This window comes from Pongo abelii, chromosome 1, assembly GCF_028885655.2.
Source record: "Pongo abelii isolate AG06213 chromosome 1, NHGRI_mPonAbe1-v2.0_pri, whole genome shotgun sequence".
Classification (NCBI taxonomy): Eukaryota; Metazoa; Chordata; class Mammalia; order Primates; family Hominidae; genus Pongo; species Pongo abelii.
In genome coordinates this window covers 38,092,434-38,119,647 of record NC_071985.2, presented here as the reverse complement: position 1 = coordinate 38,119,647, position 27,214 = coordinate 38,092,434, and the positions used below count along the sequence as shown (strand labels likewise).

At 41.8% G+C, this 27,214-nt stretch overlaps 1 protein-coding gene and 1 long non-coding RNA gene across 6 annotated transcripts in view; one reads left to right on the top strand and one right to left on the bottom strand.

The window, feature by feature from the left end:
• The window catches only part of TRAF5 (TNF receptor associated factor 5), a 48,725-nt gene extending 23,384 nt beyond the window's left edge, over window positions 1–25,341 (top strand). For 3 of the 4 annotated variants that reach the window (XM_024234632.3, XM_054521052.2, XM_054521050.2), the window contains 10 exons: window positions 3,257–3,475; window positions 4,428–4,485; window positions 6,374–6,475; window positions 9,901–10,095; window positions 10,724–10,801; window positions 11,110–11,184; window positions 15,771–15,863; window positions 19,829–19,969; window positions 21,691–21,859; window positions 22,512–25,341. In XM_024234632.3, the coding sequence (XP_024090400.1) occupies window positions 3,258–3,475; window positions 4,428–4,485; window positions 6,374–6,475; window positions 9,901–10,095; window positions 10,724–10,801; window positions 11,110–11,184; window positions 15,771–15,863; window positions 19,829–19,969; window positions 21,691–21,859; window positions 22,512–23,086 (1,704 nt within the window). In that variant the 5' untranslated portion in view covers window position 3,257 and the 3' untranslated portion in view covers window positions 23,087–25,341. The remainder of the gene's footprint in view (window positions 1–3,256; window positions 3,476–4,427; window positions 4,486–6,373; window positions 6,476–9,900; window positions 10,096–10,723; window positions 10,802–11,109; window positions 11,185–15,770; window positions 15,864–19,828; window positions 19,970–21,690; window positions 21,860–22,511) is intronic. The other variant, XM_002809495.6, reaches the window with a different exon arrangement.
• On the bottom strand, window positions 7,478–10,025 carry LOC129048091 (uncharacterized). 2 transcript variants are annotated; one of them, XR_008510135.2, is made up of 3 exons: window positions 9,879–10,025; window positions 9,359–9,615; window positions 7,478–7,831 (listed from the first exon to the last, which is right to left on the bottom strand). It is a non-coding gene; the product is annotated as an uncharacterized LOC129048091 (long non-coding RNA). The 2 variants fall into 2 exon arrangements; XR_008510134.1 differs by having other exon boundaries at window positions 9,359–9,530; window positions 9,879–9,994.
• Window positions 25,342–27,214: the final 1,873 nt, after the last annotated feature.

Below are 27,214 nucleotides of genomic sequence, written 5' to 3'. Positions count from 1 at the left end.
TGGGGCTTGGTTATTAGGGCTGTGCCTGTAAATAAAATGTTTTGCCTCTTCATCTTCAGAATTAAAACTTTTGTTAAATCCTAAGAGTCAACCATGTTACAGGAGGGAACATTTGTATCTTATACTGCTTACCTACCACCCTTGAAGTTTTGCAGGAAACACTAGGGAAAAGGTGGAGCTTTGGTCTCAAACCCCAGGCTTTTTTTTTTTTTTTTTGGTCTCAAACCCCAGGCTTTTTTTATTTATTTATTTTTTTTGAGACAGGGTCTCTCGCCCTGTCACCCAGGCTGGAGTGCAGTGGCATAATCATGACTCGCTGCAGCCTCCACCTCCCAGGCTCAAGTGATACCCCCTGCCTCAGCCTCCCAGGTAGCTTGTGCGAAGGCCCTGTGGCATAGAGTGTGGTGTATTAGAAGAACTAAAAAAAAAAAAACAAAATAAACCCTGTGTGGCTGGAGTACAGAAAGCCAGGAAAGAGAGGTCCAGGATGGTGCTGGACTGGGGAGGATACAGTCTTGAGCCTGCTTAGCATTGTGGACTTTCTCTCAGAACCTGGGAAGCCACTAAAAGATGAAGGGAGATAACCTTACATTGTACTTGGCATTTTGAAAGTCTCATCCTGGCTATAGTATGGAGAGTGGATTGGAGAAGAAAGCAATTAATGAACTCATATTTAGTTCAGGTGAGAAATGATGTGGCTTGGTACTTGTCTTAGCTTGGGCTGCTATAAGAAAGCACCATAGACTAGGTAGCTTATAAACAACAGAGGTTTCTGACAGTTCTGGAAGCTGAAAGCCCAAGATCAGGGTGCCAGCGTGGTTGGGTTCTGATGAGGCCCCTCTTCCGGGCTGCAGACTTAACTGCTGTATCATCACATGGCAGCAAGAGGGCCAGGGACCTCTCTGGCCTCTTTAGAGAGGAGGTCTCGCCATGTTGCCTGGGCTAGACTCGAACTCCTAGGTTCAAGCCATCTTCCCACCTCAGCCTCTTGAGTAGCTGGGACTACAGGTGTGCACCACCATTCCCTACTCTCTCTGGCCTCTTCTTTTTTTTTTTTTTTTTTTTTTTTTTGAGATGGAGTCTTGCTCTGACACTAGAGTGCAGTGGCGCGATCTCAGCTCACTGCAATCTCTGCCTCCTGGGTTCACGCCATTCTCCTGCCTCAGCCTCCCAAGTAGCTGGGACTACAGGCACCTGCCACCATGCCTGGCTAATTTTTTGTATTTTTAGTAGAGAGGGGGTTTCACCGCATTAGCCAGGATGGTCTCTATCTCCTGACCTCATGATCTGCCCGCCTTGGCCTCCTAAAGTGCTGGGATTACAGGCGTGAGCCACCGCGCCCAGCCTTCTTTGGCCTCTTCTTATAAGGGCACTAATCCCATTCATGAGGGCTCCACTCTCATGACTTCATTACCTGCCAAATGCACACCTCCTAATACCGTCACATTGGGGGTTAGAATTTCCACATATGAATTTGGGGAGGAATACAAACATTCGATCTACCGCAATGGCAGTGATAGATACTGTGAGTAATATATTTGTGTGCAAGGAGTCATTGCCAAACTCAAGATCATCTAGATTTTATCCTATGTTATCTAGTAGGAGTTTTATAGCTTTGCATTTTATGTTTATGTCTGTGATCCATTCTAAGTTCATTTTTGTGAAGGGTGTCAGGTCTGTGTCTAGCTTCGTTTTCTGATGTGGATGTCCAGTTGTCCCAGCACCATTTGTTGAAAAGACTTACCTTTGCATAATTGTCTTGCCTTTTCTCCTTTGTCAAAGGTCAGTTGACTGTATTTATGTGGGTCTATTTCTGGGTTCTCTATTCTGTTCCTTGGATCTATTTGTCTGTTCTTTTGATAGTACTACACTGTTTTGATTACTGTAGCTTTATAATAAGTTTTGAAGTTGAGTAGTGTCAGTCCTCCAGCTTTGTTCTTCTCCTTCAATATTGTGTTGCTGTGTTGGGTCTTTGGCTCCACAGGTTTTAAGAGTGTTATCTTAGGCCAGGTGCGGTGGCTTACCCAGCACTTTGGGAGGCTGAGCCACCAAGATCACTTGTGTCCAGGAGTTCAAGACCAGGCTGGGCAGCATAGTGAGACCCTGTCTGTATTAGTCCGTTTTCATGCTGCTGATAAAGACATACCAAGACTGGGCAATTTATAAAAAAGAGAGGTTTAATAGACTTACAGTTCCATGTGGCTGCAGACGCCTCACAATCATGGCAGAAGGCAAGGAGGAGCAAGTCACGTCTTACATGGATGGCAGCAGGCAAAATGAGAGAGAGAGCTTGTGCAGGGAAACTCCACCTTATAAAGCCATCAGATCTCATGAGACTTATTCACACGAGAACAGCACGGGACAGACCATGATTATATTACCTCCCACTGGGTCCCTCCCACAACATGTGGGAATTCAAGAGGAGACTTGGGTGGGGACACAGCCAAACCATGTCACTGTCTCTAAAAAAAAAAAAAAAGTTTTTTTTTTTTTTTAATTGGCCCGGTGTGGTGGTGTGTGTCTGAAGTGCCTGTAGTCCCAGCTACTGGGGAGGGATCAGTTGAGCCCAGGAATTGGAGATTACAGTGAGCCATGATCACACCACTGGCCTCCAGCCTGGGCTACAGAGTGAGACCTTGTCTCTGAAAAAAAGAAAAAAAGTATTAGTCTGTTTGTGCTGACGTAACAAAATACCTCAGACTGGGTAGTTTATAAAGAACAGAAATTTATTTCTCATAGTTCTGGAGGCTGGGAAGTCCAAGTTCAAGACACCAGCATGTTCAATGTCTGGTAAACACTTCCTCTGTGCTTCCAAGATGGTGAGAAATATATTTGTCTGCTTCTAAAAATTTTTAACAAAACCTGGTTTCCAGTCTCTCATTGAGTGGGAGAAAAATTCCTAACAGTTTACTTATAATGTAATTAACACACCTGGCTATATTTTGTCCAGGCGTGTGGCCAAACTGACAGGGTAATTTAGCACCCTGTAAAAGATTGATGTACAAAGAACTGAATCTCATAGAATCTTGCTAGAAGTCGTCTGGTCCAGCCTCTAACCTGAGCACCCCAAAGACATTGCACCTTTCCCGGAGCCCCCTAGTGGCAGGAGGTTGTCACTGTTGTTTCAGAGTCACAACAGAATGACCATGTGAATGATGTTCACTAATTATGAGACAAATAACCAAAGCATCTGATGGCTGTAGTTGTTTCAGTGTTTGCACACTTAATTTTCCTTCTCCTCCCCTGACCTCTGCAGAATGGCTTATTCAGAAGAGCATAAAGGTATGCCCTGTGGTTTCATCCGCCAGAATTCCGGCAACTCCATTTCCTTGGACTTTGAGCCCAATATAGAGTACCAGTTTGTGGAGCGGTTGGAAGAGCGCTACAAATGTGCCTTCTGCCACTCGGTGCTTCACAACCCCCACCAGACAGGATGTGGGCACCGCTTCTGCCAGCACTGCATCCTGTCCCTGAGGTGAGTGGGCAGGGCCTGCAACTCTGGCCATGGCAGGCCCAGCATCCAAGTGGCAACTGTGGCCACTCAACTGTTTTCATGGGTTTTGGAGTTGCTTTACTTGGCCACAGAACCATGACTATAAGGAAGGACTCTCCCAGATCCCCTCTGTGAGGGCCTGAAGAATAATCATTTTTTGGTCACTAGTTTACAGACATTTACCTTTTCTTAAAATTCAGACTGTACCTGCTTTGCATGGGAGAGCAGACCTAGACATACACTCCATCATGGGAGCTGGCTGTGGAGAAGGGGTTGAATCTCACAATGTCTGTGTTGTAGTCACCCCAATCTTCCTTTGCCTTGAGGCAGAGGTGCCGTGGCACCTAGAAGGGACCTTGCTGCCATGGATGCTGTCCACTCCTGGGCAGCTGTAAGACCTGGGTCATGCTGTGTTGAGGGAGGATACCAGGAGAGATGTGGAAGCAGGTATACTTTGGGAGGTTATATAGGTAGCAAGGCAGTCATTTTGCCCTGCCAAGCTTTGAAAGTGGGTTATTACAGCGCATCCTCATTCCCTCATGTGTTTGTGCATTCAGCACCTGTATGTTCTGTGCTCTCATGCTGAAGAGCTACAGTGTGGAACAGGACCCCATGTCTGCCCTCTAGAATGTCCCAGTCTAGAGGAGACAAATGTGGCACAGTGTGATAAACAAAGGACAGAGGGTATTTAGCTCTGTCCAGGGACTCACTGACTGCATCCCAGAGGATGCATGAAGTTTTTCAGGCAAACTGAAAGAACAGGAAGGTGCTGAAGGAGGGGTACAGGAGGCACCTTCTGGGAAGAGGGAACAGCATGTGCAGACAGGGACCAGCCTGCCCAGGGTTAGAGCATGGCTGGAGCCCTGGGGCTGGTCTTGGAAATGTTGTTGAGGTAAACAACTAACTCTGGCTCCATTTTAATTTTTTTCTCCAGAGAATTAAACACAGTGCCAATCTGCCCTGTAGATAAGGAGGTCATCAAATCTCAGGAGGTAAGAAAGTCACTGCTTTTGTCTAGCGGCTCTCAGGGTGATGGAGAAGAAGTCAGTGAATTGGACATTGAGATAGGAGCAGGAGACTGGTTGAGGGAGACCTTCCTTGGAGTCCATATTCTTCTGCTGTGGGGTCACATCAGACCCTACTCGTAGCCCTGTTTGAGAGGCTTGTTTGGGTCTTTATTGACCACACCCCTCCTCCACCCCTCCTCCTGCTTCTTCCTCATCCCCTTCCTACACTGGCTCCAGCTAATATATTTCATTATGGTTTTGATTTGCATTTTCCTGTTGGCTAATGAAGTAGAGCATTTTTTTCATGTGCTTATTGGCTATTTGTACATCTTCTTGGTTAAAAATGCCTATTTATTTCCTTTGCTCATTTTAAAAAATTGAGTTATTTACCTTTTATTGTTGAATTATAAGAGTTATTTATAGCCTGTAATCCTAGCACTTTGGGAGGCTGAGGCAGGCAGATCACCTGAGGCCAGGAGTTTGAGACCAGCTTGACCAACATGGCGAAACCCTGTCTCTACTAAAAATACAGAAATTAGCTGGGCGTGGTGGTGCATGTCTGTAATCCCAGCTACTTGAGAGGCCGAGGCACAAGAATCGCTTGAACCTGGGAGGTGGGGGTTGCAGTGAGCTGAGATCATGCCACTGCACTCCAGCCTGGGTGACAGAGCAAGACTCTGTCTCAAAAAAAAAAAAGTTCTTTATATATTCTGGATATAAATCTCTTAGCAGACATTTGGCTGCTAAGATTTGCAAATATTTTTCTTCCATTCTGTGGGTTGTCTTTTCCCTTTCTTGATAGTGTGTTTGAAACACAAAATTTTTCATTTTGATGAAATCTAATTCATCTATTTTTTTTCTTTTTTTGGTTGCTTGTTCTTTTTTGGTGTTGTATCTAAGAAACCATTGTCTGTTCCATTGTCATGAAGACTTTCTCCCTTAAAACTCCTCTTTAAGTTCAGTTTTCTCCCTTTAAGATTCTGTTGCAGGATGTTCAAGCAGAAGCTTTCCTTGAGCCTCTAGTCTGCTGTACGTGCATCTTCTCTATAATCCTTATGAGATGTTTTGCAAATACCTACAACAGGGTTATGCTGTACTTAGTGTCTGTCTGACCTACTATCCAGGGGTTGGCATACTACAGTCTTGGGACAAATCCAGCCTGCTACCTGTTTTTGTATGGCCTGTAAGCTAAGAAATTCTTTTTATGTAATGGTGGGTGCATAGAAACCCTCATATTTTTGCAACTTCTTGTGAGTCTTAAACTACTTCAAAATAAAAATTCATTTTAAATAATCCAAAGAAGAAAGTTTTGTGACATGTGAAATTCAAATTTCCGTGTTCATAAATAGTGTTTTATTGGAATGTAGCTGTGCCCATTCATTTAAGTATTGTGTATGGAATAGTTGAAATGTGGCAACAGAGATGATCGTGATGTGGACTATCTGACCCCTTACAGAGAAAGTTTGCTAACTCCTGGTTTGCGCTAAAATAGCAAGCCAGCACAGCCTCAGTGACACTGTCTGATAAGTAATACATTTGCCCTGGGACAGGAAGCTGAAAGCATTACCCTTGGCCAAGCTTCACCTCCTGACCTTTAAGAATGTGGGTCAGGTTCACCATGAGATTCACCTAGCTGCAGCCTGGTACACAGGGCATTGTTACCTGGCTTGTATGTTTAATGGTTTGTCAAAAGCATGTATCTGAGACAGCCTTTTCTTTCAGTGTGGTGTAAGTGTGATATTTCCATTCCAGCTGATGTCTGGAAGTTTCCACCTGCCTTCTGAGATACACTTGAAGACCAAATTAATAATAGCTTAATTCACATTGCTGTAAAACTTTGAAGTGTGTGAGACTTATTATGCTTATCTTTTAGGTTTTTAAAGACAATTGCTGCAAAAGAGAAGTCCTCAACTTATATGTATATTGCAGCAATGCTCCTGGATGTAATGCCAAGGTTATTCTGGGCCGGTACCAGGTGGGTATTACTCATGAACAATATCTGCTTTTGCCATTTTTCCAGGGATGTGTGTTGAACCCCTTTATGTGACAGTTACCAAGCTAAGCATGGTACAGGGATTCAGTGAAGTGCCCTCAAGGATTCCCAGTCTAGCAATACAGGTGGCTACAGTGCTGTAGCCCACCTATGGCTGAGGTGTGGGTGAAGAGGTTCGTCCCGTATGGAGCGCATGGAGGACATCTTGTATCCACTAGACCTTAATTGTGTGGTAGGGATCATTGAGCCAAAAGAGAGGGCGTGGGACATGCTGGACAAAACAAACACTCAAGAATATGCCATTTTGGGGGAACTGTGTGGGACCCAGGGCATGACTACAGAAAGACACAATTGTGAGGTCCTTCCCCAAAAGCATTTGCTCTCTCACTTGGTGCTATCGTAGGTGTTTCCCAGCAACTGTGGGGCCTGGCCCCGTGGGGTTTATGATCTAACACAGATCACTCAGACCAGGACAGAGACAGGCTGTGGGTTAAAGGTGAAGCATTGATAGGAGAGACAAACCAACAAGGTGTAGGGGAAATGTAAGTGAAGGGGAATTGATGCCTTTCAAATGAAGTGACCTCAGCTGCTCTTCCCTCCAGCTAGGGAAGGTGGTTAAATGGGAAGCTGGAAGTGTGGCACTGCCTGTCAGGCCCATGTCAAGTTTGATCACACTGCAAGTGAACATGACTCAGGCTTCTCTAACTTCCAGGGAATTGCTGAGAGGCTGCTGAAATTTCTCCCGCACACCCACACATTTTGGAACACATATTTCAGATGATTCAGTCTTTTCTCTATCACACCTCCAAATCCCTCAGGCACTGAGCTTATAAATGTGTAAATGATTTCCTTGTTAACCCAGGGATTTATTTGGAGGTTCATAGAACTTTTGTTATGTTTTCATGTGTCCTTTGCCCCTTGTTTTGAATAGTCGAGTCTTAGAGCAAGACCTTTTTTCCAGCTTTGTTGTCACTAAGCCTAAAAAGTAAATGAGGCTCAAATGGACCATTGAACAGCTTTAATGACCAAAACTGGCTTATGGAGAGCAGGGGCTGGTTTCTCTCCACCTGTTTCTTTTGTATTTCCCCTCATTCCTTGCTTCCCACCCACCCTCTTGCATGGTAAGGTGTAGAATCTTACAGGCAGCAGAGTTGTGATGAATATTGACTGTTTGGGTGAGAGTTGAGGAGTAATATCAACCAGTTTTGGAGAAGAGATGGATTCCAACTGTGATCACCATATGATTCTTACTACCAGAGGTGAAGGAGAATAGCTGTATTTGTTTATCTCACTGTCAAAAAACTGTTTGCTTTTTCTTCTGGAAGAGATCAGCAAACTCTGTTAAGAGTCAAACAATAATAATCATCATCATAATCATAATAATAAAGAGCCAGATAGTGACTATTTTAGGCTTTGCAGGCCATACAGTCTCTGTCACAATTACTCAGCTCTCCCATTTTAGAGGGAAAGCAGCTATAGACAATATGTGAAGGAATAGGTGTGGCTCCTCTCCAATAAAACTTTAATTATAAAAACAAGTAGCAGGCCAGATTTGCCCTGTGAGTCTTAGATTGCCAATTTTGTCTTAAAGGACCCTCAGGGGGACAGGTTCTCTAACATTTTGGCAACTTGCCAGCATCACAATAACTGCAGTGATTCAAAGGTTTTCACTGAGATATGCCTGCTTTTAAACCTCTAGAATGTTGGCCAGGCGTGGTGGCTCATGCCTGTAATACCAGCACTTTGGGAGGCCAAGGTGGGCAGATTGCCTAAGGTCAGGAGTTTGAGACCAGCCTGGCCAACATGGCAAAACCCTGTCTTTACTAATAATACAAAAATTAGCCGGGCATGGTAGCTGGTGCCTGTAATCCCAGCTACTTGGGAGGCTGAGGCAGGAGAATCTCTTGAAACCTGGGAGGCGGAGGTTGCAGTGAGCCAAGATCGTGCCACTGCACTTCAGCCTGGGTGACAGTGCGAGACTCTGTCTAAAAAAAAAAAAAAAACCTAGAATGTCCAGCCTGGCCAACATGGTGAAACCCTGTCTCTACTAAAAATACAAAAATTAGCTGGGTGTGGTGCACACCTGTAATCCCAGCTACTCTGGAGGCTGAGGCACAAGAAGCTCTTCAACCCAGGAAGTGGAGGTTGCAGTGAACGGAGATTGCGCCACTTCACTCCAGTTTGGGTGACAGAGACCCTGTCTCAAAAATAAAATTAGAAAAACTAAAACTAAAATAAAATAGAATGTGAAGAACCTTGGAATGAACACTGTCCATGTAATCATTCTCTAATATTAAATAGTATTAAATAGTATATATAATGTTATATATTATAAATACTATAATATATATTGTTTATAATAAATACATTATTTACATGTCAATAATTAAATGTTTATTTTTAATAATAAATAACAGAATATTTAAAATAACTTTTAAAATAAAATTAGAGAATTTTTAAAATAAAATTAGAGAATATTTAAAATAAAATTTAAATAACTTATTATTTGTGTCACCTAGGCTGGAGTGCAGTGGCACAATCATAGCTCACTGCAGCCTCAAACTTCTGGACTCAACTGATCCTCCCACCTCAGCCTCCTGTGTAGTTGGGACCATAGGTGTACACTGCAACACTTGGCTAATTTTAAAAAAGAAAATTTGTGGAGACAAGGTCTTGGGGTCTCACTTCATTGCCCAGGCTGGACTTGAGTCCTGGCCTTAAGTGATCCTCCCATCTCAGCCTCCCAAAGTTCTGGGATTACGAGCATGAGCCATCAAACGTGGCCAATAAAGTATTATTAATGGTTAAAAATATTTCCTGATTTTACCAGTCTGACCATTCCTAGCTTCTCTTGGGCTTGCATACCTATATTTCCTCTGCCTCCTTTTCTTTATCATTTCTGGAATAGCTTACTCTCCCTTCTTTTCATCTTCTTAATCCTTTCCCTTTCTTCCTTGAGTTAGGATATGCCCTTCTCTCCTTTTTTCCTTTTCCTGTGTCCTTTTACCATCTGCTATGCAGAGACCCATACTTGATGCTGGAGGTTGGGATGAAGAGTCCACAAAAGAAATAAAAATGTCCTTGAAGAACTGGTAAATTAAGGAAAATATCCAAGAACTAACCTGAGAATATGAGCACATTATTAGATCATCTAAAACAAACTTGGTGTACTTCCCTCTTCACCTATCTTCCCCTGTCCTCTGAATTTCCCCCAACCAAGACTGGCTTTCCCATCTCTGGTACAAGCAGCCCTCCCCATGCCCTGTCCTCAGCAGAGGCAGTGGGCAGCATCCCCTGAGGGCCTACCCTATGCCTTGCCCTGTGCAAGCCTTTCTGCCCAGCTGCCCACCCTGTTCTCTCTCCCTCCCTAGGCCTTCCAGCTGACCTCCTACCACCCTGGTCAGCAGGTCCCACTGGCCTGTTGTTATCTGTTGCAGGATCACCTTCAGCAGTGCTTATTTCAAGCTGTGCAGTGTTCTAATGAGAAGTGCCGGGAACCAGTCCTACGGAAAGACCTGAAAGAGCATTTGAGTGCATACTGTCAGTTTCGAGAGGAAAAATGCCTTTATTGCAAAAAGGATGTGGTAGTCATCAATCTACAGGTGAAAAACAATACATACAACATTCATCTTTATGGAGCTAAATTATGCCTGAGTGGTCACAGTGAATCAGGTGGAATGCCAGAAGAACATTCCTGCATTTATTTTTGTACAGAATTAGGTCTAAAGAATTTGCTTTTTGGAGAGAAGTTCTGTGAAAAGCTTAAAACCTTCTTGTTGGTAGCACTCTATTCATTTATTATTGGCAAAAATATTATTTGAACACGTGCTGTGTATGTGTAATGAATGCTGGGTGCTGAGTCACAAGGAGGTGACTATAATGTCTACTCTCTGAATTCTGCAGTGTAGCTGGGGAGGCAGGATGCAGGCATAAAAAGAAAGCATGGGTACCTTTTACATGTCCCGAAGGAGCTATGCTGGCAGTTCCCCAATCTACCGTCTTTGAATCCTGTGCTCTATGACTTTCTTTGGGAATAATTGGAAAATTTAATATTTTAATTAAGTTCATTTACACCTAGAAAGTGGACATCTTTAATCGCTTTTTGGAACTAGGCAATAACTTCCCGTAGAGAGTAAGCCACGTGACATATATCCCCAAAGAGACACAGGTGTAATCACTGTGAGGCCATGAAAGACAACCCTTTGTTTTATTGCACTTTCTCTGTTTCAGAATCATGAGGAAAACTTGTGTCCTGAATACCCAGTATTTTGTCCCAACAATTGTGCGAAGATTATTCTAAAAACTGAGGTAACTGCAAATAATCCTCTCTATAGATTTTATGGAAGATAAAGTTTTAGTAATCATTGTGGTCTGTGTTTGATACAGTCCCAAAGATAAGGGCCCAGGGCTTAAATTACACTCATGACCATGATGTATCTGTCTTCTCTTCTCTTTTTCCTGTGAACTCTCTTCAACTTTCATCATAGCTCTTTCTTGCCAGGCCTCTCTCCTCCTCCTGGTCCTTGCCTTCTTCCCAAGCCACTCTTGGCTCCCTGATTGCTGCAGTTGGAGAATAAGTGATGAATTTCTATAGCTTGTGACCATCCATTTCGTAGGTGGATGAACACCTGGCTGTATGTCCTGAAGCTGAGCAAGACTGTCCTTTTAAGCACTATGGCTGTGCTGTAACGGTATGGAATGACTTTTTGTTTCTGCCTATACATTCTACTGTATAATTCACTTGGCAAGTTCAGTTTACTCTCTGTTCCATCAAGGATGGAGAAAGACATACAGTTCTGAGAAATTTAAGGCTAATTATTTTAGAGTTCTCCAGAGAAACAGAACCAATGGGATATATACATATATAGAGAGATTTATTTTAAGAAGTTGGCTCTTGCAGTTGTGGGGGCTAGCAAGTCCTAAATCTGCAGGGCAGCTTGGCAATCTGGAAACTCTGGCTGGAGTTTCTATTCTGCAGTCTTGAGGAGAAGCATTTTTTCTTCAGGAAACCTTAGTGTTTGCTCTGAAGGCCTTCAAACGATTGGATGAGGCCACCACACTATGGAGGGTAATCTGCTTACTTCAAGTCTACACATTGTTTTCATCACATCTGCAAAATACCTTCAGAGCAACATATAGATTTGTTTTGAGCAAACAATTGGGCACCATAGCCTAGCCAGGTTGACACATAAAATTAACCATCACAATAATTATTTCTTTGTTCTTTTTTTTTTTTTTTTTTTTTTGAGACAGAGTCTTGCTCTTGCTCTGTCACCCAGGCTGGAGTGCAGTGGCGCGATCTCGGCTCACTGCAACCTCTGCATCCCGGGTTCAAGCAATTCTCCTGCCTCGGCCTCCTGAGTAGCTGGGATTTCAGGCACCCGCCATCACGCCTGGCTAATTTTTGTATTTTTACTAGAGACAGGGTTTCACCATGTTGGCCAGGCTGGTCTTGAACTCCAGACCTCGGGCAATCCGCCTGCCTCGGCCTCCCAAATTGCTGGGATTACAGCACCGTGCCTGGCCCACAGTAATTATTTCTAATTCTGATTCCATTGCCTCCACCTGGTTTGGGAACCTTCTGGGGTTATTCCTCTCATGATTACAAATCCTGGTTTTATGGTGATATACCCTTGTATATCACCAAGTATACTGAAACAAAATGGACTTAAAATCGTGTTTTAATATGTATGTTATTACCTCTTAAATGCTTTAAAATAATAATGAATTACACAAAATAAAAATAAAATTTGATTTCTACTTCAGTCTTTTTAATAGATTCCAGATGGAGCAAAGTTTTAGGCATTAAAATATGTCATGCTCTGTATTATTCTGTATTTTCTGTAAATCTAAAATTTTTCCAAAATAAGAAGTTTACTTCAGAAATCATGAAAATACTAGAAGGAAAAATGAGTGAATTTTTTTATTCTTAAAGAGGCTGGTGTGGTGGCTTACGCCTGTAATCCCAGCATTTTGGGAGGCTGAGGTGGGTGGATCATTTGAAGTCAGGAGTTCGAGAGCAGCCTGGCCAACATGGTGAAACCCCGCCTCTACTAAAAATACAAAAGTTAGCTGGGTGTGGTGGTGCACGCCTGTAATCCCAGCTACTCGGGAGGCTGAGGTATGAGAATCGCTTGAACTCAGGAGGCTGAGGTTGCAATGAGCCGAGGTCGCGCCACTGCACTCCAGCCTGGGCAATAGAGTGAGACTGTCTCAAAACAAACAAACAAAACCACCACCCCCCCCAACAACAACAAAAGCCCTTTCTTGAATGACTAACAGAAAGCCAGAAGCCATAATTTTGATAAACTTATAAATATTTAAAACTTCTATATGATTTTAAAAAATACCATAAATAAAGTCAAATAGCAAACAGTGAACTGGAGGGAAAAGTTTGCAACATATGATCAGACAAAAAAAAAGGGGGGGCTATTTTCCTTAATATACAAAGAAACCTTACATGTTAATAACCTACTCAACTTAATGGAAAAATAGGCAAAGAAATATAGTATATGGGCAGTTCCAGAAAAAAATTCATTTGGCTGATAAATGTAAGAAAAGATGCTCAGTTTCACTCCTAAATAAATATACATTATAACAAGAAATATAATTTTACCTAATATCATCAAATTGACAAAGATTAAAACATCTTATGATATCTCACTTTTTTTAGGGCAATTTGGTTATACCTATGAAAATAAAAAATGAATCCACACATTGACCCTGCATTTCTGCTAGGATTTATGTTACAGATATCCTTTCTTAAGTTATACAGTGATTACACATACACAAACACACACAAAGATGTTTATCCTACTACTGTTGGTATAGCAAAAAAACCCCACAACCCAAAGCTGAAAACAACCTGTAAGTCTATCATTAAAACACCAACTACATAATTATGTATTCATATTTTAGAATACTATGTAGCTGATAAAAATAATGAGATATATGTAAAAAATTAAATATGGTATGTTCTCATTTGTGTTAAAAATATGTGTATATCCTTACTGACTCTGGTAAGACTAGGAAACTGGGTGTGGAGATGGACAGAAGAGGCCTTTTACTTTTTATTCTTCATCTTATGTTGTTTGACATAAGCACATATTTCTTTTATTTTAAAAACCATTTGAAAAAATGTATATTCTGAGAAGGATTAAAAAAAAAATCAGTGAAGAGTCTATAAATTTGTCACATATCAAACCAGAGGTTGTCTTGGCTGCAAAAAGGATAGGGTTTACCTTTTTTGTGCATGAGCACAATTGTCCAGCTTGGGCAACATGTTGAAACCCTGTCTCTACCAAAAAGTACAAAAATTAGCCAGGTGTGGTGGTGCACCCTGTAGTCCCAGCTCCTTGGGAGGCTGAGGTGGGAGAATCCCTTGAGCCAGGGAGGCAGAGATTGCAGTGAGCCAAGGTCATGCCATTGTACTCCAGCCTGGGCAACAGAGTGAGACCCTGTCTCAAAAAAAAAAAAAAAGCAGAATTGCTTTCTAGCTCTTAAAATGATCTTTACAGTCAGGCCCAAATCTCCAATTGGTTTGTATTCTAGAACTTGCCTCAGCACCAGAGCTTGGGATGGCTGGGGGAGTTATTCTCCGGAACCTTATTTAGAACAGCCTGTCACCAAAAAAGCCAACCCTAACCCAAATGGAAATTGATGACAAATATTTAGTTAGACTGCATGGATCACCTTGAACACCTAACAAGCATTTGCTTTTACTAGTAATATAGGCAGTCTGCAAAAAAAAAAAATTTTAATGATTAGGGAAAAAGCAACCATTTCTTCTTGCAAATGTATTCTATGGTTTTGAGGGCAACAAATTTGTATGGGCTGAAATTAAAATCAGGTGGCATTCCTCCTGCCCATGGCAGCCAGTCCATGATTGGAGGCAGCATGGAAATGTGCTTGACAGGAGGAAGAACTAGCGTTGACTTAAAACTGATTTGAAGAGGCCAGGTGCGGTGGCTCATGCCTGTAATCCCAGCACTTTGGGAGGCCAAGGCGGGCAGATCATGAGGTCAGGAGTTCAAGACCAGCCTGAGTGATATGGTGAAACCCCATCTCTACTAAAAATACAAAAATTAGCCGGGTATGGTGGCATGTGCCTGTAATCCCCAGCTACTCGGGAAGCTGAGGCAGGAGAATCGCTTGAACCCAGGAGGCAGAGGCTGCAGTGAGCCAAGATTGAGCCACCATACTCCAGCCTGGGCGACAGAGCGAGACTCCATCTCAAAAAACAAACAAATAAACAAAACTGATTTGAAGATAACCCATGAAGGAGATAGGTTTTATATGGGAATAGTTGAGAGATGATAATAACTACGCTTAACCCACAGTCATATACTCTCAGGGCAAGGAAGAAAATCAGCGCTGAGAATTTTGATATTGGTTTGATTCTCTGTCGCATGGATATTGTAGAATCCTAAAGCTGGGGCCAGGTATGGTGGCTCACACCTGTAATCCCAGCACTTTGGGAGGCCAAGGCAGGCAGATCACTTGAGGCCAGGAGTTTGAGACCACCCTGGCCAACATGGTGAAACTCTGTCTCTACTAAAAATACAAAAATTAGCTTCTCTGTCTCATGGGTATCATAGAATCCTAAAGCTGGGGACAGGTGTGATGGCTCACACCTGTAATCCCAGCACTTTGGGAGGCCAAGGCAGGCAGATCACTTGAGGCCAGGAGTTCGAGACCACCCTGGCCAACATGGTGAAACTCCATCTCTACTAAAAATACAAAAATTAGCTTCTCTGTCTCATGGGTATCGTAGAATCCTAAAGCTGGGGACAGGTGGGATGGCTCACACCTGTAATCCCAGCACTTTGGGAGGTCAAGGCAGGCAGATCACTTGAGGCCAGGAGTTCAAGACCACCCTGGCCAACATGGTGAAACTCCATCTCTACTAAAAATACAAAAATTAGCTGGGTGTGATGGTGCACACCTGTAATCCCAGCTACTCGGGAGGCTGGGGCACAAGAATCGCTTGAACCCAAGAGGCAGAGGCTGCAGTGAGCCAAGATCACGCCACTGCACTCCAGCCTGGGCGACAGAGCAGGCTGTCTCAAAAAACAAACAAACAAAAAACACGAATCCTAAAGCTGGAAAAGGGACCCACTGGAGTCATTTTTCCTGCAACCCACCTACAGACTGGTGCGTGTTTAAACTATTAAAGTAAGCAAAGTTGTTAAGATTCTATTTTAGCAGAATATCCTACCACCTCTTTCATTTTTGGAGCCTCTCAGCAACCTGACTTATTTTTCTCTTCATATTGAAGGATAAACGGAGGAACCTGCAGGAACATGAGCGTTCAGCTTTACGGGAGCACATGCGTTTGGTTTTGGAAAAGAATGTCCAATTAGAAGAACAGGTAAATCTTCAAAGGTTCAAATAAAAAGTGAGGTAACAGAATTGCTGGGATTTACCTGCTCTATGCTTGTACTTTTCTATTCTCCTCTATTTTAGTATAAGTCAATTGGACGTAGATGTTTTTCTATTAAGTGGCCAAACAGGCTCAGAGGATTATAGAACATTAGAATTGTAAGGTGCCTTTAGGATCCTTGGGTCCATCCCCCTCATTCAACAGATGAAATAACTGAACTCTGAGAAATTTTTATGTGTTTTAATCGTAAGTAGCAGAATTCAATCTCAAAACCCATGTCCTCTGATTCTGAGTCCAGTACTCCCCATGGTATACCACAGCTGCCTCTCAATAGCCTGTCTACACACCTTTTGATTAATACCTGGCACTTAGCAATTTGATGTTTCAGTTAAATTAATATTACTGTGAAACAACAGTTGACTATCTATTCTAAGCACTATGGGTTTTATAAATTTTGTGGTAAGTCTAAACTCCTGCCTTTGGGAAGCTTTGCAACCTGATAAATGCATTCATACACACTTATTTCACCGAGTTGTGATTATCAAGTGAAATTTATGCAAATGACTTCCATAGTGCCTGTGGCACTCATATTAACCTCAATAAATGCTGATTCTATTAAGCAATTTTTAGGAAAGTTAATTATTTTGTTAGAACATCTCAGAAAATCAGACTTTTCAAGCCCAGGTAGGGAAGAAAACCATCCATTTTCAGAAAAGGAGGCTGATGTTTACTACTGCAGATGATTTTTTGATGTCTGATTTTCTATTAAAGTAGGTGTATGAGTTCCAGGGTCGGATCCTGGAGAAAATTAGGAAGACTGATTAAACAGTAACTTTGGTAGAAGGCATGCTGCCTAGTAACTGTTCCCAAGTTTTTTCTGTATCAGTTGCCTCATTCATCCATCTTTTCATTCAAGAAACACCTACTATATGTCAGGTACAATGTTTGCTGCTAGGGACACTGAGCCAAGGAAGATGTAGCCTCTACCCTTGAAGAACTAACATAAATGTAAACAGGTAAGTTGTCATGCCTTGTAGGACATGCTATAACTCAGTCTGGGGTACAGAGACTGCAGCAGTTTATTCTAGGGGAGTTGGGGAAGACTTTCAAGGTAAGACATCCAAGTTGCCTCTTGAAGGAGGAAAGATTCATCAGTTAAAATGTTGTGGAAGAAGGACATCCAAAAGGGAGAGCTTGCACCGAAGCAGGGAGGCATAAGAAATGCTGATGAGTCAAGGAAATGGGGTTTTAGGATGAATGGACTTCTGAGTATGAGATAGAGAAAAGCTGGAGACTGGTGTGTTGGATCCAGATTGCAGTGGCCTTCCGTGTAGCCTAAGAAGTTTTGAACACTGTGCATTCAATTATTTTTTCATTCATTCCTACTCTGCCTTGTTTCAGAAAGGTTTTAAGGGCCAGAAGTTTGAACTAATGTTTTTTTTCAATAATAGGGAGCTAATGGAGGTTTCCTAATTGGAAAACACTTGGTCAGCTAATTGTTTGTTTGTTTGTTGAGATAGGGTCTGGCCCTGTCACCCAGGCTGGAGTACACTGGTGCGATCTGGAATCTCTGCAATCTCTGCCTCCCAGGCTCAAGAGATCCTCCTACCTCAGCCTCTTGGGTAGCCAGGACTATAGGTGTGCATCACCACACCCGGCTAATTTTTGTATTTTTTTTGTAGAAACTTTTGCCATGTTGCCCAGGCTTGTCTCATGAGCTCAAGCCATCTGCCTGCCTCAGCCACCCAAAGTGGTTTGTTTGTTTTTCTTTTTTAAAGCAAGGCAGTTGGTAATAGCATGGCAATTGATAAGAGTGAAGGCTCTGCAGCCAGAATGCCTAGGTTTGCAGCCAGGCTGCACACTAGCCATATGAGTTTGGACAAACTACTTCATTTCTGTCACCCCCAGTTTCCTCATTTGTAAATGGGGTTGTGGTGATGGTAAAAAGGGATAATATAGTTAAGCTAGTAGTACAATGCCTAACACATAATAAGTACTTCGATAGTAGGTGGAAGCAAGATGCTGGAGGTGGTGGTGGTGATGGTGAAGGCTCAACCAAGGCCATATCAGTGGGCTGGAAAGAGAGAGAGTATCAAGAGACCTTCTGAGGTTGTAAATGACATGTAGTTAGCTGAGTAGGGAGGGGACATGGTAATGATAATAACCAAGATGGGCACTACAAAACTGGAGCAGGTTAGAGGTGAGGGTGCAGAGAGAGACAAGGAGTTTGCTTTTGGTCAGGCAGGTAGGTGGAAGTCAGCGCTAGAGGTCTAAATAAAGGATTCCAGGGCCAGAGATCAAATGATTGTCTCAGCCATTTGTGCATTCATTCATAAAATATGTATCAAATGCCGTCTCTGTGCCAGGCACTGTGCTAGGCTCTAAGGATAAAGAAATAGATGTAGTCTCAAGAAACAATTTAGTGGAGAAGAAGACCAAAACAACAACAAAAAGCAAGTTATAAGCATGATAATGATAATTTATACACTAGAATATGGACAGGGTATCATGGAACTTGAGAGGTGGTCTCGGTGGGTGGTGCAAGTAAGGAAATATTTCCAAGAGGATGTACCCATGAGTGGAGGCTTAAAAAGTGGTAGTTTTTAGATGAAGAGAGAGGTGTCTGAGAGAGCAGGGCCTGACAGGAAATAGGAGTTGTGTGGTCTTGCTGGGCAGGACTCATGTGGAATGTGAACGGTTTTGAGGCTGAAAGTGTAGCCAGGGGCAGGTCACGTAGGGCCCAGTGTCACCTGTAAAAGCAAGCCACTAGAAATGCTTATGCAGGGAAGGCTCAAGACCAGATTTTTCTCTTAATATTATTCTGGTCACAGTAAAGAGTACAAATTGAAGGAGAACAAGACTAAAGCCAGGGAGAGCATTCATGCTGTTCATTCATTTAACAAATATTTATTAAGCACCTGCTGGTACCAGGCACCAGTCCAACTGCTGGGGTCATAGTGGACTGTGAGGTTCATGGCAGTTCCAGCTCCCATGGAACTTATGTTCTGGTGTGTGCTGGGGGTAGAATGGGTAGAGCAGGACCAGTTAGAAAGCTGCTGTTGCAGCCCAAGGGAGAAATAATGAAGACTGAAACTAGTGCTGAAATGAGAAATGGATTTAAGTCTTTTTGTTTCTATTGTCATGTTAAAAGTTAAAATTGGCAACTGTTGCAGATTGAATGGATATGGGAATAAGAGAAGAGCTGTCTAGGATCAGCTTTAGGTATCTAACTGTTTCCTTCAAGTAGACTATAAAATCTGTCAATACGCTACCCATGCATTTTGCCTATCACTTGCTGGCTTGTATGCTGGAAGGGTTACTTAAACTCTGTACCTCTGTTTCCTCATCTGAAAAATGAGTCTAATATTCGTGCAACTCATAGGGTTCTTTGAGGCATACAAGAGCTAATGAATATAAGGGTATGATAGACACTCAGCAAGTTTTGCCATTATTACTATTGATACTGTGCATGTAACATTTAATGTGGTATGGTGATCAGTACTCTTTGGTGGTAGTTTTGTTTTAAGAGACAAGGTGTCACTGTGTTGCCCAGGCTAGTCTCAATCTCCTCGACTCAAGTGATCCTCCCCATCAGCCTCCCAGGTACCTGGGATTACAGGTGCCTGGCTTCTGTGGTTGCTTAATAAGTCCATGTTGAATGAATGAAGAGAACCAGTTCAGTAAATTCAGTCAGGTGATGTCTGTCATTAGATGAACCATCGTTGTAGGTTAGGTATAGAAAAGGCTGATGAGAAATTCTGTAGATGTGGCTTTTTGGAACCACCTGTAAATATCTTCCTATAATTATGTAGGAAGCTACCTGTAAATATTTTCCTAGAAATAAATATGTGTATTTTTTCCTAGAAATACTTTCTTAGCTGCAAGTACGATTTTAACTATATGCATGCAGTTATATTCAGTGACTTTATTTTTCCTCACGTTCCTGTTATTAGATTTCTGACTTACACAAGAGCCTAGAACAGAAAGAAAGTAAAATCCAGCAGCTAGCAGAAACTATAAAGAAACTTGAAAAGGAGTTCAAGCAGTTTGCACAGTTGTTTGGCAAAAATGGAAGCTTCCTCCCAAACATCCAGGTAAGAAATGGCCTTTCCGTTGAAAGCCAAGATTTGGCTTTCAATTGCAGTGAGAGTTTTTGTTTTAACTTTTTAAATATAAATAATTTAAAATATACAGAAAAGCTATAAGAATAAGATGGTGCAAAGAATACTTGTGTAACCTCCACCCAGACTCCCTCATGGTCAACATTTTGTCCCGTTGCTTCATCATTCATACTCCCCTCCACTGCTCCTCCCCTGATGTGTGTGTGTGTGTGCGTGTGCATGTGTGTGCACGTGCTCTCTCTAAACCATTTGCGAGTATGCTGCATATATTATGGCCCTTTACCTGTACATATTAATACTTCAGTATGTATTTCCTAAGAATAAAGATCTTCTTTTACACAACCCCAGTACGTTTAGCAATATCGGTAACTTTAACATTGATACAATGCTTCCATATAATTTATAGCAATTAGGGTTTTAATTAATGTTGGGCCAGTATTAATCACTTGATTGCAGATTCATTGAGAGCATCTGTAGTTCTGCATTTTGTAGTCAACAAGTGAAACTATTAATTCCCTTGGGAAGGAAATGCTTTAAACATCACTAAAATATAGCAAAAATAATACTTAGTAACTTATGAACATTAAATAACCATAAATGAATTCTGATGAATAATGTCTTTATCATGATTATAAAATTTATAGTGAAAAAGATTTCAAGACATGTGCTGTAGGCAATATATTTGAAATTTAAGTTATCCCAGAAAATCTAGGCCCTATAATTGCCATACTTGGCCAGCACATTATACATTAAACACACACACACACACACACACACACACACACACACACACACACACACACACCCCTCATATACATACAACATATATGTATGTGAAATATATATAAAGTATATATGCATATGTGTATATACATTAATATGCACAGATGCTCCTTGACTTACAATGGAGTTATGTCCTGATAAACCCATTACATTAAAAATATCGTAAGTCAAAAATGTGTTTGATACACCTAACCTATTAAACATCATAGCTTAGCCTAGCATACCTTAAACATGCTCAGAACACTTACATTAGCCTACAGTTGGGCAGTCATCTAACACAAAGCCTATTTTATAATAAAGTATTGAATTCCTCATGTAATTTATCAAATACTGAAAGTGAAAAACAAAATGGGTACTTTGAGTAGCCATACCTTATGTTGTACACACATAGGGAAAGTGAGTAGTAGTTTTATTTAGTCTCTTCCACCTGAGAGAGCAGTCAAAAGTTTAGGCCGTACTCAGGGCCTTCTGTACTACCTGTAGAGCTCAGGCCAGAACAGGTGGGCCTATTCCATCTCATTCTCCACCTTCTAGCAGAGCAGGAGTGAATCAGGAGATTGGCTTCTAAGAAGAGAAAGACGTGATAGGGCAAGAGGAGAGACAACATGAAAATAAATATATAAAGATGGGTTGGAGAACCAAGCAGAGGGAAACAGAGGGAGGATAAAAATTAGATAAAGAAAAGTTCAAACATTTAGAACAGGAGCTGTGGTAGGAGAGGAGGAGGAGGAAGATAATTAGGTGGCTCATCTCTCTGTGATCCTCATTGAATTTTATTTTCTGGGCTTGTATTTTTCATTCTGTTAATTGATTAAATGTGATATGTTTGAATTGAAAAAAATTTTAATCTCAATGAATTGCTAAAATATTCACTAATTTTTTAAACATGATTATCCATTTTGTAATGAAAGGTTTTTGCCAGTCACATTGACAAGTCAGCTTGGCTAGAAGCTCAAGTGCATCAATTATTACAAATGGTTAACCAGCAACAAAATAAATTTGACCTGAGGCCTTTGATGGAAGCAGTTGATACAGTGAAACAGAAAATTACCCTGCTAGAAAACAATGATCAAAGATTAGGTATGTCTGATATTTTATTTCTCTTTTGGTGACTCATTTGTCTGCATGTGTTCATGAAACAACCAAACACCTGGCCAAATAGAGAGTCATATCTGTCCAGGATAAACAATGGCTGAATCTGCTATTTGTGAAAGAGAATGGTAAGATTCTGGCCACTCAGGTAAAAATGAGGGAGGCCCACAAGTGGGGTTGGGGGACTGGGCTGGGAAATTCCAAGACTGGAAACAGGCCAGCAGATTCCAAGAACAGGGACTGATGACTTTAAAGAAGAATGGAAAATAATGAGAAGCCTCAGGGAGAGATGTGGTGGGATCATTGTTTTAGTTATGGAAAAATATTAAAGGGTTTGGCTATTTAAAAGCATTCTAGTTAGAAAAGTGTGGGGCTCAGCATGCTGATTCACACTAGTTGAATGCTCAGTGTGTCTTCTCTACACTTCAGTGAGTTTAAGAGTACACATCCAGGTCTCCTTGGAGGCAGTGTGCCAAGACATAATATTCCCTGAGTTAATATTATTACAACAAATGAATTCGGCTCATCTTTAGGATGTCAGAATTTTGTTGATTCTTTTTCAGGTAACAAAATTCCACTGGGAAAATTTTAAAGATAACTTTTAGGCCTATGGAATCTTTTTTTTTTTTCTTATTTGCAGCTGTTTTAGAAGAGGAAACTAACAAACATGATACCCACATTAATATTCATAAAGCACAGCTGAGTAAAAATGAAGAGCGATTTAAACTGCTGGAGGGTACTTGCTATAATGGAAAGCTCATTTGGAAGGTGACAGATTACAAGATGAAGAAGAGAGAGGCGGTGGATGGGCACACAGTGTCCATCTTCAGCCAGTCCTTCTACACCAGCCGCTGTGGCTACCGGCTCTGTGCTAGAGCATACCTGAATGGGGATGGGTCTGGGAAGGGGACACACCTGTCCCTATACTTTGTGGTCATGCGAGGAGAGTTTGACTCACTGTTGCAGTGGCCATTCAGGCAGAGGGTGACCCTGATGCTTCTGGACCAGAGTGGCAAAAAGAACATTATGGAGACCTTCAAGCCTGACCCCAATAGCAGCAGCTTTAAAAGACCTGATGGGGAGATGAACATTGCATCTGGCTGTCCCCGCTTTGTGGCTCATTCTGTTTTGGAGAATGCCAAGAACGCCTACCTTAAAGATGACACTCTGTTCTTGAAAGTGGCCGTGGACTTAACTGACCTGGAGGATCTCTAGTCACTGTTATGGGGTGATAAGAGGACTTCTTGGGGCCAGAACTGTGGACGAGAGCACATTTGATTATCATATTGACCTGGATTTAGACTCAAAGCACATTTGTATTTGCCTTTTTCCTTAACGTTTGAAGTCAGTTTAAAACTTCTGAAGTGCTGTCTTTTTACATTTTACTCTGTCCCAGTTTGAAACTTAAAACTCTTAGAATATTCTCTTATTATTTATATTTTTATATTTCTTGAAAGATGGTAAGTTTCTTGAAGTTTCCGGGGTGTTTCTCTTTTACTGGTGCTTAGCGCAGTGTCTTGGGCACTCTAAATATTGAATGTTATGGAGGACACAGAGGTAGCAGAATTCCCAGTTGAAAATGTTTTCATATTTTATTGTTTGGCCTATTGATTCTAGACCTGGCCTGAAGTCTGCAAAAGCCATCTTTATAAGGTAGGCTGTTCCAGTTAAGTAGTGGGTGATGTAGTTACAAAGATAATATGCTCAGTTTGGACCTTTTTTTCAGTTAAATGCTAAATATGTGAAAATTGCTATACCTCTAAGTATTTTCATGAAATTCACCAGCAGTTTGCAAGCACAGTTTTGCAAGGCTGCACAAGAACTGGTGAATGGGGTAAGCATTTTCATTCTTCCTGCTGAAGTAACGCAGAAAGTACTGCATAGTATATAAGATATAGCCAGCTAGCTAAAGTTCAGATTTCATTAGGTTCAACCCTATGAAAAAAACTATTTTCATAGGTCAAAAATGGTAAAAAAAAAATTAGCAGTTTCATAAGATTCAACCAAATAAGTATATATATACACACACACATACATATACACCTATATATGTGTGTATACAAACAGTTTGAATGTATTTTGGTAACAGTAATAAATCAATGTGAGGATGGATAGGATTTAGTATATGATAGAGAAAATGTCATAAATGGATAAAAGGAATTTACAACTTGAGGAGAAAACCTTTACAATTTCCTATGGGTGTCAGAAGTACTCTCAGCAAAAACTGATAGCTAAAACAGTATCTACTATTCTCTGATAACTTTTTTTTTGAGACAGAGTTTCGTTGTCACCCAGGCTGGAGTGCAGTGGCGTGATCTCAGCTCACTGCAACCTCCGCCTCCCGAGTTCAAGTGATTCTCCTGCCTCAGCCTCCTGAGTAGCTGGGATTACAGGCGCCCATCACCACACCCGGCTAATTTTTGTATTTTTAGTAGAGACGGAGTTTTGCCATGTTGGCCAAGCTGGTCTCAAACTCCTGACCTCAAGTGATCTGCCCGCCTCTGTCTCCCAAAGTGCTGAGATTACAGGCGTGACCCACCGCGTGAAGCCTCTGACAACTATTGAATTTGTAAGCTGCTATGCAAATAGGCATTTATATAAACTTGTAGTGTTTCTTGTCAGAATTCTGAGTACTTTGTGAAGAACAGAAATGATCATGTTCTTATGCATCTATCTGTATGGGTCTGAAGGTGTATATACAAATTGAGATGAGTCCTTATGACTCTTGATAAGCCTGAGTTTAACAACAACAACAAAAATGCCAAGTTGTCCTGAGCCCTTCTGCATTGTTATGCCACTTCCCTACTGCTCATATGCACGCTGGCTCCCCTGGGCACGCAAGGATGAGTATGGGCCACGGGCCCCTGTAGAGCTGCTTACCTGGTGGTGACCATGCACCTTACAATTTCTGAACAGTTAACCCTATAGAAGCATGCTTTATATGAGTGTCTTCTGGGAAGAGGAACCTTCTTAATCTCTTCTGTGGGATTTTCAAAATGCTAAAGACTCACACTGCAGCAATCATCCCAGATGATTAAATTCAAAGAAATAGGTTCACAACAGGAATATACTGAAGAACTAGAGTGTCGCTGCTGGTGAACTGTGGCACAGTTGCTCAACACATCACCTCGGGCAAATTCAGGAAGCATTTCTTTAGCCCACAAGGCCAGACCCAGGTGCTCTGTGTGTTTGTTTTTAATGTTCTTCATCATATCCAAGTTCACTCTGTCTTCCTGAGCAGTGGAAGATCATATTGCTGTAACTTCTTTTAAGTAGTTGATGTGGAAAACATTTTAAAGTGAATTTGTCAAAATGCTGGTTTTGTGTTTTATCCAACTTTTGTGCATATATATAAAGTATGTCATGGCATTGTTTGCTTAGAAGTTCAGAGTTCCTTCATCATCGAAATAGTGATTAAGTGATCCCAGAACAAGGAATTCTAGAGTAAAAAGCACCTCTTTTTCACAAAACAAGAGTTGTGATTTTTGTTTTAAACAAGGTGGATCCATGTAAACTATTTTTCCTTTTTTTATGAACAGGACAGTAATTTTTCTTCTGTATCAATAAGATTTAAATTTTTATTTCCATTTTGGGTTAATTTTGGTTCCTGATGAAAAGATAACAATACAGTAAGCATAAAGGGGAAGTTAATATCCTTGAGAAAGTTACAGAATGATTACAGTGGGGGGTGTGTGTGTTAATAATGCTTATTAACAAGTCTGAAATCTGACCCCTGATTTCCACATTTGGTATTTTCAGAGAAAACAAGAGATAGTCACAGCCAGGATCAATTCACAGTGCCAGTCCTGAATACAATAGAACAGTGAGGTACAAACCCTTTGTGTGGTCCCTGGATAATCAGTCCACACTACTGACTACCTCTTTTCTCTTAGAAAGAAGTTGGAGACATACGTCTCAATCTTATATAAGAATTCTGAGCTGGAGATAAAGGTTTGATGGAGGCACAGTAGGGGTCCCAGGTGGTGAAATCACACAGGAATAATACATTCTATGGGAAGAGGAAGAAGAGCCTGTAAAGCATTTGGAGAAGGAATGATCAGAGGTAAGAGAAACACCAAGGAAGGTGGGAAGAGAAAAGAATGTCAACAGGGCCAAATGCCAGCCTGGGAACAGCAGCTACTCCCAGAGCACTCCCACAGCCCTTCTGAACTCACTGTCACCCCCATGCTGCTCTCTCCTCAAGTCTGTATCTCTGACCCGGGCCTTTGCCATAGGCTGATCTGAGTACCTGCTGAACATCTAAATTCAGGAATCCCAAAGGGACTTTAAGGACCACTTCACCATACAGAACTGGAAATCTTCCCACCCTCCCCACTACTGCCAACCTAATTACTCCTCAGTTTTTTCTACCTAAATGACATCATTGTCCAAGCCAAAAGTTTGGACACTATTCTAGATTCCTCCCTCATCTTCCCTATCCAGTAACCCACCCTGCACTGCCAATTTGATCTCCAAATAATTTCTTTAAAAGTATTCCTACTACTTACCCCTCCTCAGTACTACTGTCCTGTTTCAGGCCTACATTATTTTTTAACTTACAACTATTCTTCCTATTTTTAGTTGTGCCTCTTTGAAATCCAGCCTCTACAGTGTCACCTGATGATCTGTCTCAAATGAAAATCTGAATATGACTCCCACCCCACCCACACTGTGGCTTCATAGCCCATAGGAAAAAGCCCAGCCTCATGGAGTGTCATACAAGGCCCTTCATGCCACTTGTACCCTTCCAGCCTCACCTCCTGACATTTCGACTTTGCATTTAGCAACACCACCCCAAGCTATCTGATATTTGTCTGAGCTTGTGCTATATGTCTATCTGGAATACTCTTTTTTTTTTGAGATAGGGTCTTACTCTGTCACCCATGCTACAGTCCAGTGGCACAATTACAGCTCACTGCAACCTTGACCTCCCTAGGTTCAGGTGATCCTTCCACCTCTGCCTCCCAAGTAGATGGGACTACACGCATGCAACACCATGCCCGGCTAATTTTTTTGTATTTTCTGTAGAGATGGGGTTTCACCATGTTGCCCAGGCTGGTCTTGAACTTCTGGGCTCCAGTGACCCGCCCACCTCAGCCTCCCAAAGAGCTACGATTACAGGCGTGAGCCACCACGCCTGGCCTGAATACTCTTCTCTATCCTTACCTTCTTTTCCTGGATAATTCTTGCCCTTCAAGATTCTGCTTTGGCCTCACCTCTGGGATGCCTTCCTAAACTATCCTTTAATCTGTAACCCTACTCCCACACTTCACCCTTAGTAACTGCCCATCGGGTTCATTTTGCCCACTGCCCAAATAGAGCCGATTTATCAAGACAAAGGAA